Genomic DNA, 19,833 nt, shown 5'->3' on the forward strand with positions numbered 1-19,833 from the left:
TAATGAGATGATCATGTATTTTGTTGTTATTGTTTTGTTTGTGTTTTCTGATCATGTGTTATTTTGTTTCAGTTTATTTATAAGGTGGATTTCATTGACAGATTTTCTTATGTTGAACCATCCCTGCATCGCTGGGATGAAGCCAAATGGATGATTTTTTTTTGTGTTCTTAGAAATTCCTACTTCGATCGAGTTACCAGATATTTTGATTTCTATTCTTTCTAATAATTGCCTTCCTCCTGCTAAGGAATACTGAGTACCAAGTATGTGCAGACAAATAACACCTACAGATATTTCTCAGAATTTAAGGGCAACACTGCATGTCCCACTTGCTCCTTTACCTCCTCACCCATTTTTGTGTTGAGTCTAAGCTCTCCCACCCCAATATCCAACATTAGTCATCTTGGCCCATGCTGTCTAAACACAACAGGAGGTAGTTGGATTTTTCTTTGGGCTGCCAACTACCTCCTGAATGAAGACATCGAGACTTATTATTAATTAAGAATGTTTGGCCTTGGCTTAGGCTTGTTCCATTACCTCTTTTAACGTAATTTAATCTGGTTTATAGTCATCTATATTTTGCCTCTGTGATCTTTACCTTTCATTCTGTATGCCACGCTTTCCTGCATTTTCCATGTCTGGCTGGCCCACAGTGTCTCCCTGGCATCTCTTTCTTTCTTCCTTTCTCACCCTCCCCAGCCCAAATTCCTCTTCCTACTTATTCTGCCTCCTTGGAAGTTCCTCCTATATCTCCTCCCTCACTATTGGCTGTTCATCTTTTTATTAGACCAATCAGTTGCCTTAGGCAGGCAAGGTAAGACATCAATACATCTTTCCACAGTTGTGTAAATATTCTGCAGCATAAACAAATTTAGTCTCACTCAAAGTTAGAGAAATACAACCATTAGGAGAAGCAAGTCTCTGAGGAAGAAATCTTCTGCAGTAGACAAGGTTGCTAGAATTTTGGGTGGTTAGATTTCATTGTGGAGAATATTTCAGTAAAACATTGGGAGGCATAAATAGATGTTGATATGGGTAGGATTGTCAAAATTAGCAAATAATGAACACTCAATTTCCAGTTACATTTAATTTCAGATTAATAAGTAATTTAATATTTTCCTATGATTTCACCCATGCCCTGTTTATTTAACTCATATTTAATTGAGCACCATGTGTTTGATCTGACAACCCTAAGTTGGAGAAACAAGTGAGGAGCAGGAGAAGCTCTGGATGCAGGGAGAAAAAGACTGCTTTTGAGGAGTTTGGAGACGGGGGAAGGAGAGGGGCAAACTGGAAATTCTCTTAACTGTGGAAACTTGATCCACTGTAATAAAGTCATCACATACTTATGTGTGAATGAGACTGCCCACAGTGGAGTAACTGACAAGAGAGTCATCTATAATCAGCAACAAATGCTTATGGCATTTGCAACACAATCAAAAAGTTCTGTAATCTGAAGGCTTCATCCATACTGTGGATCAGGATAACTGGGATAAGGCCAACTCATGAAAACATTATTGCACATGACCACATCATTCTCTATCCTTACTAAAACTTTTTTTACAATTTCATTACGCATATCCGAAATGTACTGTGACCATATTCTCTATTAGCCTCTCTTATGTACTTTGCCCTTCTTTTCAACAAACTCCTATCCTATTGTCATGCCATTGTGTTTGTTTGTGGCCCACAGCACTTAATTGGGGTTATCTGCATGAACATGGGTGGGGTTGATTTATTTGAACAACTTTACCGTGGGACATGATTCTTGCTTTCTGCCTAAACCTCCCAATGATTTGCTGTCTGTAGCTCCCCAGGAAGAGGTCTGGCTTCTTGATCCCCGTATCCTCCATGATGGAATAAATACTGATGAACACAGTCTTGTGGAAATAGCCATTGTTGCTGTGAGTTCAAGGGTACACAGGTATTTTGTGTTTAGAAGACAGTTCTCCAGAGCTCCACATTACTCCTTTCCAGATCTTAGGTTCTTTCCACCCTTCTTCTGTGATAGTTTCCTTCACCCTTAGCCTCTCAAGGCTTTTATCATAAAGATACAGTAGATTTTGTTAAAGGATTTTCCTGCATGTATTGGCATGACCATGTAACTTTTTTCTCGAATCCATTTATATTATGAGTTATACTGAGGGGCAGGTTAGTGTCTGAGATCCCAGCTGGAGAGCACTGCTCTCTAGGCCCAACCCCCCCTCCCCCACCCAAGACACCCCCAGTGACCAGGCAGCAGAACCTTCCTCCACCAACCACCACCTGCCGCCTCATCAGTGAACACGGGACCCTCAGGCTCCACCGGCATCTGGAGGGACAGGTAAGTGGCTGATTTGATTGTGTGCAGGTTACACGCGGTCAGGTAACCCCAGCTGCTGTAAGTAATGAGTGCCTTGATCGTGCCATGGGTAGAAGACAGAATTTCACAGCATTTCTCCTATCCTCTGGCTCCTGTGTTCTCTTCATCACTTCTTCCATGATGTCCCGTGAGTCTTAGGGAGGGGTGCTAGAAATGTCCCATTCAGGGCTGAGTCTCAACATTCCCTTATTTTAACACTTTGACTGGTTAATGGGACTTGGTACTGACTTCTGACCACTGCGTAAAGAAGCATCTTTGAACAAAGTTGAAAAGTGCATAATCTATGGATTTTTGGTTAGGTTTGGTACCATGTATGAATTCCCTTCTCTAGAGGAGGCCACGTATCCAAATAGAGTATGGGTGGTTGACCTCCCAACAGTTATGCCATGATTACACCAGAAAGGACATCTTGCCTGACAGAGGAGGACATGGACCTTTTCTTTTTACTTTGTTTGTCTTGTTTTTTTCTAATTACTGCTTCAAGTTCATGTGTTCTATAGATCCACTTAAGCTTTTATCAAAAAATAAGCTTTTTTATTTTTTGAAATTAAAATGTAATTACATCATTCTCCTTCCCTTTCTTCCCTATAGTCCTTCCCATTCCCCTTATTTTTGCTCTAATTCATGGCCTCTCTCCTTCAATTGTTACAGACACATCTGTGCACGTGAATGTGAGTACACACACACAATTTTAAATATACAAAAAATACCTGATATGTTTTTTTATCACTATTATGTACATTATGAATATGTATATAATTTTAGGACTTATCACTTGGTATTGAATAACAAACTGGGGGACTCTTCCCTGAAAAAGACTAGTTCTCCTGCTCTCAGGATTCCTTAATTGCCTGTAGTTCTGTCTATGACTCATAAGATTTCACCCAAGTTTGCATGTCTGTTGGTGTCATCCTTGTTCAAGTTTTAACTTTGGTTAAGAGTTGTATTCATCTAGAAATATATTTACTCCTTTTTTTCTAATTTAGTATTTCCCAATTTGACACAGGTTTCTAATGTATGCCCTACAGACTTTTTAATTTCATTGATATTCATCATAATGTGTCTCGGTTTATCTCTAATTTCATTAATTTTGGTCTTCTTTATTTTTTTCTGGTTATTTTGGTTATGAGGTTAATCAACAATGTTAGTAATATTTTAAATAACTATTTTTCCTTTCACTTATTCCTCTTACTTTTCATTGTTAATTTCTGCCATGATCTTAATTATTTATCTGCTTTGGGGTTTGATTTGTTGTTGCCTTGCCATGGCCTTAAGCCATATCAGCAAATTATTTGAGACGTCCCATAAACTTCCTGCACATAACTACCTTCGTTGTGTCTTATACGTTTTGCTGTGTTGTATTTTAATTTTCATTCGCTTCTAGGAATTTTCATTCCTAGCTTGATTTTTTTCAATCAATGACACATTAGTGATTTAATAATGTATTGTTTAATTGCCACGACTTTGGGTATTTTCTGTAGTTTCTCTTGCTGTTGATTTCTATCTTTATTCCATTGTGGTCAGATAAAATAAAGGGAATTTTTTTCAGGTTTCCTTTACTTGTTGAGGCTTGTTTCTTTTCTCAATATGTGATTAATCTGAGGGAAAGCTTCATGAGCTGCTAAGAAGAATGTGTGTTATACAGTGTTTGGATAGAATATTCTTTGATTATCTCTGTTTGATTTATGATGCCATTCATTAATATGATGAGATTCCTCCAATTTTTCTGTTTATTTATTTGCTTTGGTCTGGATGATCTGTCAAAAGGTCAGAGTTGGGTGTTGAAGCCACTAACGTTTTGCTGTGTTGTGGTTAATCTGTGACTTTGTATCTAACACACTCACACACACACAATTTGACTGGTCCCACTTGATCAGGCTTGGTTTACTTTTCAGATGTGTAAAGAAGTATTTTTATTTTTGTTCCCTCTGAGTGGCTCAGCTCAGGTTGGAAGTACTGTATAGAGAAGTGATAACTGATGCTGTAAAAAGCTATGATCACTTCTGAGTCTGAAGAGATGCTGTCCAGTAAACCAAAGAGTAGTCATCAAATATGTTGAGGGAAAAATTAACTTAGATTGTATGTTCAGTGAAGTTCATTGAAGCTCCAGGGTTCTAGAATGACTAATGCAACTCCATAAAATAGATTTACGGCTGATGCAGAATTAAGGGATCATTGCTGGATTAGAGACAAGTCAGGTAAGGGTACTTCAAAACCAATTTAAGTTTAAATCTAAGGATAAGTCTGGGACCTAGCTGGTGGAAGCTTTGGTTTATGTCCATCATCAATACTATTCCTGAGAGCCATAGGTGATGTATGTACCCATGAAATTGCAAATTGCAAGTACTGCCCAAAGCTGGAGGAGACAGTAGGGAGGAGAAAAGTCTTTGGCTTTTTTCTCCCATTGCTCCCATGGTAACTGCAGTCACTTAAGCAGCATATGGGGGGCCAAAATAGACAGGAATTATTTGAAAGAAGAAAGCACTAGATTTGGTTAATTCATTCCTAGGAAGATGCAGACCTAGGTCAAGTGTAGTCTATGTAGGACACTAACTAGCTAAGTATGGTGAAGAATTGCGTACTGTGGAAGGATCCTGAACTCATCTTGAGTTTTGATGTCGTCTGATCTCTTTCCCAATCAGCAGCATCATCTCCTGCTCTTAGTAGATCTAAGCTATAGAGCTTGCTGTATCAATCAGGAGTCATTTAATTTTAAAACTTAAGCCTTAACTGCTCACTAAGTATTATCAAATTATATATACCTCAGTCTCAAATTGTAAGAAAGTCAGCAAGAAATCTTAGCAACAGTGCTTTTTAAAATGCTTAGATTTTTTTAACTTTTTGAAATTATTATACAGTTAGATCATTTCTCTTTTCTCTTTCATCCTGCCAAACAATCCAATATGCTCCCCAACTCACCTTCAAATCCATGGCCTCCTTTTCCATCATGAAATATTAAGACTTGGTAGCTTATTCTGACTTGAAAAGGGAGATTAATTTTATTTTTCTGGTCTAGACAAAGAATCCCAAAGCTACCATCAGCTGGCTCTGGTGTCTACCTAGGCTAGTCCTCTGCCCTCATCCAGCCATATGTTAGTGAATACATGTGGAACAGCTTCACTGATACTTTGTTGTAAATGGAACTGAATACAGCGTCAGCATGCCCTTCATCTAATATAATAAATAATGTCATCTTTTGCAGACCAATCAATTAGATCACTCCATGGGCAAAAAGGCACATGATTATTTTTAAATTACAAAAACTGTTGGTGTGACCTCTTAAGTTCCTTGTCTATGTCAGTTATGATAGTCATAGCACAGTGTTTATTTTTCCTTACTAAGTAGAAGCCAGTGTAGTCTGAAAAAATAAGAAGTTAAGAATGCTAATATTGTCTCTTTTAACAGACAAGTTGACTTATCTATGAGTACTAAGAATGTTACTTTGGTGACTCAGAGTCAATGCAGATTTAGTTTATTTCAACTCGGCCTATGTTAGCCAAGGTCCCATAAGCTAGGCAACGGGCCAGAAGGAAAAGATGGGAGAAGGTTGAGACATTATGACAAGAGGCGCAAGAATTGATAGTTCGATATGTCATATAACTTGAAATGATTTGTCAACTGGACAACAGAGTTGCCTCTTTTATTTGCACATTCAAACAGCAGCAGAAAAACAACCTTCATTTGATTCTTACTGAGATTTATTGTTTTTAATAATGCCACTTTTCAGAAGTATAGTCATGTGCTCACTTAGACAGGCTGACAAAGTGAATACTCATATGTAATGCAAAGTACCTTTCAGGTCATAAGTTAAGACATATATAGTGCAGTGACAGGTCAATGAAATGCCCACAGCAGACAGCAAACCCCAGCCTCCCTTTCCCATCAACTGGCTCTCATTTTGCACCAAAGAACCCACAATGGAAAGCTGGCAAAACATAGAACACGGATGGCTACCGACTGACATGAAAAGTAAATTTTATTAAACATGTTTACATACATGAGTGGGGAGTTCATTTAAAAGCACGGGGGAGTGTTAAGACAAGTGGTCAAAATAGAAAGATACTACCCAATTATAATCAGTTGGTTGTTGGCCACTAAGACAGAACGGAATCTAGTAGAAGTGCACCAATTGCTTCTGGTCTTCCTGCACAGCATGGTGAGTGGTGTTCAATCTGTGCCCTGTAGAATAATGGGCAGGTAATTCTGACATGTGTAAATAATAATAAATAATTCACTTGGTGCAGGCAGTATGTCTATGGATTAAAACCTAGTGTGTACACAGTGTCTACATGTGTTACAGCCCCACAGGAGGAATCTACACCAAAATATTTATTAGAAGTAATTTGGTCCATACTACATCACGTTTTCCAGAGGGTAAAAAATAAAGTCCATCTATAGACATTTCACCCCAGACCCACTTACTGAGTCTGGCTAAAACCTGCAAAATGTCTATAACAAAAAATGGATGGCTTAGATTTCTTGATTATTTCAGTATATTAATTAACGAGCAAACTGTACAAGTACATGCAACATACAAGCTGGCCTATGTGGAGCTAACATACATTATTAAATAACCTTTTGTCTCTTTGCTTTTTTTCTTTCTTTTTCATGTTTTTTATACAAAATGTGCATGCAGCTTTGAACAGCTCCAAGGCATGCTGCTCTACCTGTGGAATCACAAAAGTTGAACGACTCAGAAAAGGAGGGAGAGCATATCGATGCAACTGCAGGACCAGGTGCCTGCAGCACATACACAGAAGATCAATCACAAGGGAAATCCAAGGCCAAGAAAACCCAAATGAAGAATATGCAAATTGGAATTTGACTGTATTCTTTTTCTTCCCCCAAAGTAAGATATTGTGCATTAAAAAAACCAAGCTTTGTGCTTGCATTGACCTCAAGGAAATATAAATTAAGATCCAATAAAAACATGAGTTTAGTGCAGTTATCTTAACTGGAATTTCCAGTGCAATATTAAACAGCTCATACCATGCTCTTTCCAGGGCAGATGAGAGAGTCTACACTGAGGCATGGCTGAGAAGCCTGGGCATAGCTGAAAGTGTCTTAGGCTAAAGTCCACTCTTTAGTCACCATTTTGGGAAGTTGAGAGTATGGTTCCTACACGTGAGCGTTTTTTCTTTTGTCTTCTGGAAGTAAAAGGCATTGCACAAAGGGTTTCCAAAGTATTATTATTGAATTAGCCTTCATCCCCAGCATTAGTTGTTGATCAATTTGAAAGTCTTCCATGCCAAACAATGGAAAACATAAACAAATTATCTGGAATGCAAATAGATACGCTCTTCACTGAAAAAGTGATCCTGTGACTACTAGTTTGGAAGGTAAGCTTTTTTTGGGGGGGATGGTAAGGTTCTACATACAAGACTTGGAAGAACTGTAAACTGACTGCCAGTGATACCCTTCCCTGGCTTTACCTCGCCAAGCTTTTGAAAATACTGGGGGGGGGGGGGGAATGCTACAGAAAGTGTTTCAGCCCTTTTTGGTGCTTTTGGAAAAAGAGAGGAAGGGCCTCTGTTATCACCTCTAACGCTGTTATGACAAAGCAAGGTAAAAACAAAGCAAAAAAAGAAAATAAAGGAAAAAAAAACAAGTGCAAATAACGAAGACAGTAAAGACAGAGAAACAATGACAAGGGAGAAAAGAAAATAACCAGCAACCAGCACACAAGTAATAGAAGCACACAGACGAACCAAACAACCTTAAACACCAGGGAAATAACCCCGCTTGTGGTCTGTGCAGAAACATGTGGAGTACAACTTTTCACAGAGTGAGAGTTTCCAGTTTGTTCTATTTGGTGTGTGTGTGTGTGTGTGTGTGTGTGTGTGTGTGTGTGTGTGTGTGTACTTGACATTTCCTTTTTTTCTATTTGCTGGAAGCATCAGTGACTCTCACTAGCATGTCTCTTCTTACTGTAATTTGAATGACTGCCTTGTTCTGTCATATGAAGCCATGTTTTAAACAATTGGGACATATTATCGAAAAACTACTACAGGCAAAACACAAGTTGATTGTCTGTCTCCAACAATGCTCTTGATCATGAAATATCTGGTTCTGATAATTATCCTGAAATGTGAAGTTTGGATGGAAGGAGAAAATTTACTATGATCGGATGCAGGGAGGCCCAGATGAACTCTCCAGAGATGATTGGGAAGCCCGGCGGGTCAGGGGAGTGAGTGTGGGATCCACCAGTGATGATGGAGGGAATAATTTATACCATCCAATCACCATGCTGGACAGATCAAGTTCTTCCAACAAGATTTGAGCCACACCCATAAAGCATTTGTGGTCCATTCTTCCATAGTCACCCCAGACGATCACCTATAGACAGAGATACAATGTAATTTGAATTTTCTTTTTCCACATGTTAGGGGTTCACATCTCCCATTCTATAAAAGTGTGGAGTAGGTATAGATTAGGAAACAAGTCTAAGAGAAAGCACACAAACAAATGTCTACATAAGTGTTTACTAATATAAAAGTCAGCACTGCCCTTGTGGAACTTTTGCATAATAAACAATGGTAAGGCTGCAGACATACAAAAATTAAAATCTGTATATCAGGGAGGGCAAAACAAGCAATCTGAAGGTATGGTGAAGTACAATTTGAATGGCTTTTGCAAACAGAGTGAGAGCAAGCATACTTCATTTAAATTATAGACTTGGTAGTGCAGGGAGAGGTAGAGATATAATTGAAGGCAGTATCTCCTGAGGGTTTGTTCGATGGTTTGATTTGATCAGCTGAGTAGTGAGAAAGTGAGCTCACACATACATACATACTACACTGGTGTGAGACAAGCCTTCCATTACACACATTCGTGGGGTTTGTGTTCTCTAATCCTGGGGTCTCCTATAAAACTTTGGTTGTGAACCATTCACATGCTGAACCCTGCTTTCTTAAAGTACTGTTTCATGGACAAATTTCCTCAATTCTGTGATCCTAAAATATAATTTTTACCACAGAAATAATGATATTTTTGGGGAAAAGTCATTAGAAACTTTAAAAGATGTATGTATGAAAACACTGAACTGTTATTTGCTGGTCTCTATCATCTTTCTTCTACATCCTTCCATTTTATAGCTCATGTCTGATATTGAGTAACGATCAATCAATTATTGGTATCATTTTTGCCATGGTATCTCTATGTATCTATCTATCTATCTATCTATCATCTATCTATATTTATGTCTAGCATCAATATATCTACCTACCTATCACCTATCATCTTTCCATATATCATTCATCCATCTACCATCAATATTACCTACTATCTAACTCTATATCATCTATCTTCAATATGGCTATGTATCAAGAAGAGAAAAAGTATGACCAAAGGTAAAAGTTTGGAGAGGATAGAGAAAAGGAAGGGAAAGAGAAAGACATTAAATTTTATTTTCTTCTACTACATACACCATATATTGTTAATACTATATAGATACTGCATTATAAATTAACCAGTCTCTATCTTTCTACCCAAGGACATAAGTAAGTTAGGCTTTACTGAATTGATTTTCTTCAAGGGCATTCAAATCTTTAGTTGGGCTAATAGCTATCACCGTGTAACTAGCCATGCAAAGTCTTACTGACCTGAAGAACTTTACCCTGTGGACTTTCATCAAAAACCAGGGACTGCTGATAAAGAGGGTCGAGGGTTTTCCGTGCAATTCTTGTCTTCTTTTTGGCAATACAGGCTCCATTTTCCAAGAGATACACTTTCACATAGGGTGCTAAGCAAAGGTGAGTAGACATGTAAGAATGTATTGCTTGAGCTAACTATTTTTATTAGTTGATGCCTTATTGGGTACTTGGAGATTCTTATTATATTTCCATTTCCATTGCTCTAAAAATTCTCTCCACAGTCTACACATACATTGCCACTACTGTTGTGTCTTTCCTCATTTCAAGGAAATACCCACACAGTGATCTTGACTCATTGGCTTGAGTCAGGGCTGGCATTACAGTGAAGGTTCACATCTTAAATCTCATTGTTTGCTCTTTTTCGGTTTCAGGTATGCAGAAAAACTATTTAGCACAACAAACGGCTACAATTATGTGTTTAAAAAAGAACAGAATTTTCCTGGTACTTTCCAACAAAATAACTGTGAAAAGAACAGTCAGATCCATTTTATAAAATAAAATATCACAGAAAACTGCTTCTTAAGCAATCAAATGATTGCTTAAAGTGAAATCAACATGTAAGATTCAAAATGCATTATTTTCTCACCCTTCGGGCTCAGATTAAACATTAAACCAAATGTAACAAAAATTTCAAGATTTTTCCATATTTAAATCTTGCTCAGGAATTGGAAAGATGACTCAATAGTAAAGAACACATACTATTCTTGTAGAGGACCTGGGATCAGTTCCTAGCACCCACATGGCAGCTTGCAACAATCTGGAACTCCTGTTCCTGGAGACCCAGTGCCCTCTTCTGGCCCCTATGAGCACTGCATGAGTATAAGGTTGTGTAGGCAAATCAATGTACACATAACAGTTAAAAAAATCCACCTCAAAAGAGTCCTGTCCAAATCAGTGTGGCCTTTCCTTACCAGGCGTAGACTTGGAGCCAGGTTTTTGTGTAAGGCTCCGGGCTCTAATAACTTCAACTTCCAACTGGCCTTTTTTATCCTCCATCCCGATTTGGATATCACCTGAAAAGTGGAGACAAAACAAAATCTCAGCTTCAACAGGAGCAAAGGTGGAGGAACACTGGCAGCAGATGCCGAGGTGTTATTTCTGTGACGTTTGATGAACACACACTGCTTTCAACTTGTTTTTCTGTCTCAGATTACAGATCAAATTTTTAAAGTATTTTTTTCCAAATTTTGTTTCGGTACTAATACATCATTAATTTCTACATTTATTTAACTTTTGATATATGTGCATGGTGTGTGTATGTGTGTGTGAATCAGAGGACAATCTGTCATGGTTGGTTTTCTACTTCTACCCTGTGCATCTTGGGGGTTGAATCTAGCTAGGTCTTGAGTTTGACAACAAGTACCTTCACTGAGCCATCTCTCAATGGTTCCCTAATCCATCTTTGGAGATTTGCATTCTAGTTGAAAAAGAATTACTACCTACAACATTAAGGTGTTTATAGAATTGTGAACCCTTCTTGCTCTTATTTCACCTACCATATTTACGTAGCAATGATAAGTTGCAATTGTCTGAATTTTGACATTGAGAAAATCCAGTGGTATAATTTTGTTTACTACAACAACCTAATAAATACTGTATATACGACAGTATTTTTGTTTTACTGACAGTATAGACCATGAAATGGACAGGATTTTAACATATTTAAGGACTATTCTGTTGATGGAAATATGATTCAGTTACACTGCTGCAATTTGAACTATAATAATTCTTTAAGAATTGTCGAATACTTTGTTGGTTAGTTCTTGACTAACACAATTCCAAATTTTAAGTTATAGATATAACCATATGAATAGTCAAAATGCCTACACATGTCACCAAGTGTCCTGTGTGGAAGTTATGGTTGTGCCTTGTGATCTGAGGGCCCATAAAACTAGGGTCCATTGGGAGAGCAGCGAGTGCTCTTAACACCTGGCATTCATTCTCTCTCTCTCTCTCTCTCTCTCTCTCTCTCTCTCTCTCTCTCTCTTCCTTCAGTCTACCTGTTTAACTTTAATATGTGGACTCAGTTTGTGTTGCTTTCTATTTTCTACTGTTTTTTTCACTTAAAATAAATGTTTTCCCTTTCCTTTTTGTCTGGTTATCTGTGCTTGATATCTAGTGATACAATATTGGTTTCAGAAAAAAATATGCTATTGTGGCTGTCATGTTTTTAGAAATGATTTACTTTCATTTCTATAAAATATGTGCAATTTCTTTTCTTTTGTTTTTTTGGTTTTTATGAGACAGGGTTTCTCTGTATTGTTTTGGAGGCTATCAGTCCAGCCCAGCCTCGAACTCACAGAGATCCGCCTGCCTCTGTCTCCCGAGTGCTGGGATTAAAGGCATGCGCCACCATCGCCCGGTGCAGTTTCTGATCACATTAATGAATAACTTAGGTTATCCTCCCATTTATACCTAGCTTACCTAGATATTCAAAGTTGAGGCAAACAATTTAACCTGAACCAGGAAAATGGTGGGTCACCAGGGTGACTCAAATTCTTGATCCCCAGCTCTTATAAGCAAAAAAAAAAATCCTCCAATGGAAGAAGAACCCCAAATCAAGGCTCTTAGTGGCATCCCTTTTCTCTAGGAATCTGACTTTCAGGCAGACAGTTTGCAATGGATTTGACATGGATACTACCTCATCTGTCATGAAGTCAAATAGCCACACTTTGTTCAAGCATTTATTGTTGATTTCATTCTTTACTTTTTAAGCATGTATCTTGTGAATCACAACACAAAACGGTGTTGAGGAATTCCTTCAATGTCATTTATGCCTTATGTTTGAGAATAGTAATACTTGGTTAATTTCTAATAACATTATGTAATTTTAAATGGCTATGTCAACTATAAAATTTCAGAAAAATAATCCTTACCCATGGCCGGAGTGGCGAGGGTTTGGCGGCCAACAAGCTGAGCTGGCCCCAGTCCATCAAGAAAGTCACTGAACTGACTGTCGGGTCCTACTCGAACTCCAGGAAATATTAAGCTACAGCAAATGAATGGGAACAAAAACAATTATGACTTTTTTGGTAGTTTTTTAAAGTAGCTCTGATCAGCAGACATAACCCCTAGTTGACAGTTTGTTCACTGTTTATTCATGTTATCTATGAGCCAAGCATATTAGGCTCAATACTGATTGAGAGCAGGTGTATAATCTCCCTTTAATGCCCAAGGCTCCATTAAGGAGTACTCTAACAATTTTTAATATCATTAGCTTCACATGTTTATATTCATGAGCATTAAATGCCATAAATGCAGATTTTTTCAAACTGCTGCTAGCATATTTAATATATACTGGACAATACAACTTCTTATTTACAAAGAAAACATTTAATGTCTTCAATTTTGAAAACTTGTATTTATTATTGCATGTGTGTATGTGTGTGTAAAATATAAGAGGTATGTGTGTGTGCGTGCGTGTGTGTGTGTGTGTGTGTGCAGGTACGCACATGCCATGGCTGTGTATAGAAGTCAGTGGACAGCCTTCAGAAACCAGCCTTTCTTTCTGCACTTATGGGGCTCTGAGCATCAAACTTAGGTCATTAGGTACATGCTTTATCTATGAAGCTATCTTAGAGACCACAATTTATTCCGACTTGAGTGGTTTTTAAGGCAGCTAAAATGCTGGTGACTGGATAATTATGTGAAACTTGTGAGTCTCCTCTTGTAACCCTAGTAACCTTCAGTGGATAAGGCACATAGTTACTTGGAAGGGACATTTCACCTGAAAGAGTTCAGCTTTAACCCCAAAGTTCATAAGCATAGGAAAATGCCGATTTGGTTAAATAACCACTACGCAACCTAGTAAGAGTTCTCACAAATAAAAAATTAAAAACCAAAAATGTTCTTATATGCTTCAGAATTAACCAATTTTAGAAATAAAAACTTTAACTGGAAAAATGATGTAGATAGGGCATGTTTTATATTCATGCTAAGGTAAAAATAAATTAGTGGTATTTTAAAAAACAGGAGAATGTAAGTTCTTATATGTAAAAATGTGTCAGGTTCACAGCGTCTTACAGCTCGGAATAGTTTGGAGAGAAAGTGATCAGAAATGAGTTTCTCACTTCTACATTTTCATTCAGCTGGGCTGTTTCCTATATAGAAAATGTCATTAAATGTGACATTTCTATACTATCTGTTCAGTGAAGGACCTCGCTGTGCTACTCTGGTAGATTTGAGCAGATAGAGGGATGGGCACCCAGGTGTTTATAGGATGTGAGGTTTGCAACAGATGGTGAAACTTCTGGTTAAGAATAAGTGACACAGTAGGAAATCCTAAACAGTCTATACCCTAAGGCGGGCAGCAAGAGGCCACTTACTTTCCCTCCGAGCTGTAGCTGTTGATGCTGCCATCCGTGGACTCCCGGCTTGGCTGTCTTACCATCTTCCGCATTTCAGCCGCCATTCCTGTTTCTGTGCTTCGCTGGATGGTACTCTTTAACTTCTTGTGGCCCGACTCTGATGGAGAGAATGGAAACAAGCACCAAGTTTTATTAGGCCGTTCTTTCTCCCTGAATATCAGTTGGCTCTGTAAAAGCAATAGTTACTTTTCATTAGCATGGAAAGCTTAATAAGATCAGTCGTGAACTAAGAGAATAATCCATTTAATTAAACCTCTCCCTGGAGGTTAGCAGTGGGTAGGACAGCCCACAGCTCCAGGGATGGCCTGCATCTCTGTGAACAGGAGTGAACTACTGGAGCGTTGCTATGGCAACTTCATTGAAAATAATGGGTCTGATGCTGGATTGTTATCATGGAAAATAATACCCAACAATTTAGCAGGTTACTCCTTACAGGTACTGAAATGGTACAACTGTGTGTAAGTAGACCTAAAGAATGGACTATATCCTACAAATATGGGGAGACTTCCCAAAATGAAAAACCCTATAGCATTGTTGCCTCCATGTACCATCAACCTTCATATAAAGAAACAATGATTATTTGGTTTCTTTGATGATTTTTACAACACCTTAAATTATGCTGTTAATATTCTCGTATCTGTACTGGCCTGTCCTTGGGGTTCTGATAGGATAGGCCCTCAACTGCAGCCACTAAGAGAGAACCCCCTGTGCACATTAACTATGCTTCAATTAAAAGGGCCCTGATCACCTCCCATCTTTGTCCTCTTTCTCTCTCTGCCTGTCTCCCTCTCCTCTCCTCTCCTCTCCTCCCCTCCCCTCCCTTCCCTCCCCTCCCCCCTCTTTCTCTACCTCTGACTCTCTCTTCTCTTTTGCTACTTCTGTCCTCAGAGGCTGGTCTCCCTTCCCCCCTTTTCCTATTTTCACAGTCACCCAATAAAAACCCCTTCACCCAAGCTCTGCTGAATGGTGTCTTTCTTTCCTGCATAACTTCTTAAAATTACAACACTATCTAATCTGGGATGGCATTTAGGTAGAACAGGTGTAAATTACCTTCATTCTAGGATGCATTACCCTCTGCAGGCTTCTGGTTCATCCATAAGTCCTGCCTGACACTTTGGGGGAGTGGGTATCCACTTGTACTATATACCAGCTCATCATTTTCATCTAAAATAGTGTCTTGCTATGTAACCAGGGTGGTTTGCTCCTCTCTAGGTTTCACTGGGCAGCTATGAGCTCCCAACCATCCTGCTTCAGATGCCACATGCTGGAATTATAAATATGTGCCATCACACTGGGCACATTTCAGATGTTCATAAACTAAATTCAGAGCAACATCTTTTAGCCCTGTGCAATGCATCACTCAGTATATTTTACTCATAGTTTGACAGTGAACATCTAAAATGTTCACTTGATTATACATATAATAGGTGCCAACATTTAAGACAAACTATGAAAAATTTCTCCTAGAAACATACCATATACATTTCTGCTTTACTTCTTTGTGTTTTATCATTCAAGATACATTAGAGATATATGTATACTTCCTGTATAGAAAATATGCACACGTACATAAAATTTTCACATGCCACTATCTTTCACAAATGTAGATATTTAAATACACTCTTAAATATATCATATAAATGATAACATTTTATCCCCTATTTGTCTATTTCTTAAATTATGTAATCAAATATATAATAGACTTAATGGTCTACATATTGTTACAGATGCTGTTTGCGGGTTTGTTACATTTTTATTGTTAAGCTTCTTATTGCTATTTTTGCTAATGTCAAAGTACGCATATTACAAAGTCTTCAAGTATTACAGAAATAGCAAACATTGAAGACAGTCTTTATGCCCTTGTCCTGCTTTATTATTTTCCAGTGCCTTATCAGCCATAAAACTTCCATCTACTTGCTGTTGTTTTGCAGCTAAATCAATATCTAGGAGGGCAGGTGACATGTGAGTGTTGCTCACTGCCATCCCTATAGTCTAAAATGGTGCTCTGAAATTCAACAATGGGACATCACGCATCCTAGCGTGGTGCAATTTCCTCATTCCACTCAGTATAATATACTAAAATGATTGCGTTGCTGTACTAGATAGCAATGCAGATTTCATACTAAACTATATCTTCACTTATGGAAATTCCATCTATGACAGGGAAGTTTTTACAGTAGTAATTCCCAGAAACTGAAATGCTAGTGATCTCCATTGCAATTTCTAAATTGCCCTTTGAAAAAGAATGTGGCCATTCCAGTGTTACCAACACTCATGGCAATGTCCCCACTTTCCCACCTGAGACTCAGACTTTCTCCCTCCCCCCCTTGCCCTTTTTGGTTTCTTGTTTTTCCCGTGTGATGTGTTTTTGTAAAACATATACACATACTGAGGACAGGAACTTCATTCATGGTCACTGTAAATACTGTTGGCATTTATTAATTTATATACTATGCCTACTTCTTAGGTGTAGTTCATTTAAGAAATCGGTGTATTATTAAGAGTGTCTTTCATTAATGCCTATGTATTGTTAGATCTCACTTCAGAGATAGGAGAAAGCCATAAGTATGCAAGTTGAACATTCTAATCCAAAAATTCAAAATAAGAACCACCTCAAAAGTCCCAAACTTTGTGGGTACTGATAAGATATCACAAGCAAAATTCTCCCCATGTGATAGGTTGTAATCAAAACACAGGTGGACTAAAAGGGCTTCTGGGCTGTTTTCTTTAAGAATTGGCTCCTGGTTTGTCATTCATGTGTCAGAGGATGGCCCACACTGTGAGCATATGAACAACACAAAGAAGAGTCAGTGGGCTACAAAAAAGGAGAGAAAATATGAATTTGGAGAAGGGTGGGAGAGAGATATGGGAAGGAGAATGGGGTAAAGATAATTAATATATACTGTATGCAGATATGAATTTCTTAAAACTTACTTAAAAGAATTACATTAAAGTTTCCAGGCTATAGGAAGAATGCATATGCTAGACTTGAGTCCCACCCCTAAGAGCTAGTTATGTATTTATAAAGACTACAAAATGTGTAAAAAAATAACAAAACCTGAAACACTTCTGTACCCAGGCACCTTAGATGAATGATGTTTAGTCTGTATTATCAAAGTATCAAGGGAAGAGGAGTTATGACAGTTGTTTGCCAAGGGTTTGTGAGGCAACAGGGTCAGGTTAAAGTACCAATGGGTACTGATGATGGTGCCCTAGGGGAGACTCTAAATGGTGAGGCTCTCCTGGGAGCTGGAGGAAAAACTGTTAAAAGGACTAGTAGTGGCAGTCTTGGGTTAGCATGATGGTTCAATCCTTCATTCACCTTTCAAAGAGTAATTGCTTACTAAGAATTTCCTATGGTCATACTCAATTCCAGGTGCCAGACACATATTAAAAAATAAATGATTGCTACCATCAAAATTACTTTGTGTAAGCAAGGGAAGACAACAGAGATAGCTTGTTGGTTGCAACAAGAGCTATGAATTAAACCCTGGACAGAGTAAGAAAACAGATAGCGATGGGGCTGAGCAGCCAATGGTCCCATTTGCAAAGTCATGAAGGAAAAGCGAAGTTCCATCCTGGAAGGTGAACCCTGGAAACAGCAGTGAGAGGCCAAGCACACTGCTGGGTGGTGATGCAGAGGTTGTTGTTCTTAAAGCAGCGCTCAGGTCCTTGTCCTCGAGTTCCTCTTCTGATGATGATGTTGACTCTGGCCCAGGGACGCTGTTACCGCAGATCTCAGGACTCCATGGGTATTTGGTTATCCATGTTACCAAGTTGTTGACTTCCCAAACCTAATTGTTTTCTATTTCCTAAACACAGGTTATACTATTTAAACACAGGTTTAAACATATAACACTTGTTACATATTTGCTTGATGACTATAAAAACTTGAGAAATAAGTAACCTTTATTGATTGTACTTTCACTTACACATTTCTTATGTATGTATGTGTGTGCGTGTCACCTAAGTGCAGTACCCACAGAGGTCAGAAGAAGTTGATAGATTCCCTGGACTGGGTTTACAGGCAGTTGTGAGGATACAGGTATTGGAAGCTCAACTTAGGTCTTCTAAAAGATGAATGTGAATCCCTAATTGACAAGTCATATTCCAACTCTAATTAGTTTCTAGTTTTAAACTGAGAATCAGTTTTTCTAAAAGTAGGTTAGAACTATAGAGTATTTCTAGGGTGGTTTTAAACTAAATAGTTTTCTGACTGTATGTATTATAAATGCCAGAAAAAGAAAAAAATACATTTGAGAAGTTACTGAACTTTATATTTTTATATTTACCAAATCCTACAGACCTGAATAATGCATTTATAATTTTCAAGCTTTGTTTATTCTTAAGGTGGAAGCCAGCCAAAGAACTGACCCATCGGTTGACTTATTTATATTAACAAATAACAATGAAAAGAATGCCATTGGACTGAGCCTCAGAAAGCCTGTGTAGAAACTAACTAAACAGTTTCAGCTTTGAATCTAAGGGCTTAATGTTAATTTAGAATATAAGAGCTGGAGGGATTATTGTCTTAGGTGTAAGGTGGTTATAAATAGGCAGAAAGGCAATACATCAAGAATATTGCAGTACTTATTTTCGATCAAATTTCTTCTAGATGTTGGTGACAGCTGTGAGCCCAGTAAGAAAGCCTAACAGGGTGTACATCCTAGAAGTCACAGCAACTAGTTCAAATAATTTGAGTGAGCAGCAAATGTACTGTTAGAAACCCAACTTTTGGAATATCAATATTGTGATCATCCTATCATACTACAACTTAGGAAAACATAAAGTCTAGTCTGCCCTGCTTAGAAAACAGAAAAAAATGGTTTTGCTGCAGATATTTTCATGCATACATTCATACATGTTTTTACAGATTCATCTGTGAAACTGTCAGAAAAACAATCTACATAGGCACAAATGTATTACAATCATCTGTTTTTCTGTAAGTATAATCCATGAGTTATAAGAAACATTAGGAAATATTAGTTGAGAATATCACTATTTGGTGATATTAACATCTAATGAGGAATTATCTGCCTCACAAAGAAGACATTCAGTCAACATCAAATTATGACACGATTTTATTTGAAAACCCATCTTTAAGTATTTTACAATTATAAAGGTTAGAAAACTGCATTTTCATATAAATCACAGAGTCATGGAAAATACTAAAATCTGTAACGCTTCAAATAACATTTTACTTATGTTGTCAGAAAGCAGACAGTATCTCAAAGGACTTTGCTAAGATATCATATTTGCATATGAACTCTCTTTGCATATTTGGAAATATAGGTTATACGAACACTTAGTGACTCACTAATTCCTTCATTGTATACTCTTTGTACATCAACAAGCTATAACATGACAAGCATCACTCTGGTGTGACAATACAACAGTAACAGGACATAGGAGAGCATGACAACACTTACATACGAGTGATAACCATAGGAAT

At 37.9% G+C, this 19,833-nt stretch overlaps 1 protein-coding gene across 50 annotated transcripts in view; it reads right to left on the reverse strand.

Moving 5' to 3' along the window:
* Window positions 1-5,969: 5,969 nt before the first annotated feature.
* Rims1 (regulating synaptic membrane exocytosis 1) overlaps window positions 5,970-19,833 on the reverse strand; it is a 470,293-nt gene continuing 456,429 nt past the window's right edge. For all 50 annotated transcript variants that reach the window (XM_040729554.1, XM_021228503.2, XM_021228500.2 and 47 more), the window contains 5 exons: window positions 14,340-14,478; window positions 12,891-13,003; window positions 10,926-11,027; window positions 9,964-10,103; window positions 5,970-8,698 (listed from right to left, as the gene is read on the reverse strand). In XM_040729554.1, coding sequence (XP_040585488.1) covers window positions 8,480-8,698; window positions 9,964-10,103; window positions 10,926-11,027; window positions 12,891-13,003; window positions 14,340-14,478 — 713 coding nt within the window. In that variant the 3' untranslated portion in view covers window positions 5,970-8,479. The remainder of the gene's footprint in view (window positions 8,699-9,963; window positions 10,104-10,925; window positions 11,028-12,890; window positions 13,004-14,339; window positions 14,479-19,833) is intronic.

The sequence above is a fragment of the Mesocricetus auratus genome, unplaced genomic scaffold, assembly GCF_017639785.1.
Source record: "Mesocricetus auratus isolate SY011 unplaced genomic scaffold, BCM_Maur_2.0 Super-Scaffold_100021, whole genome shotgun sequence".
Taxonomy (NCBI): Eukaryota; Metazoa; Chordata; class Mammalia; order Rodentia; family Cricetidae; genus Mesocricetus; species Mesocricetus auratus.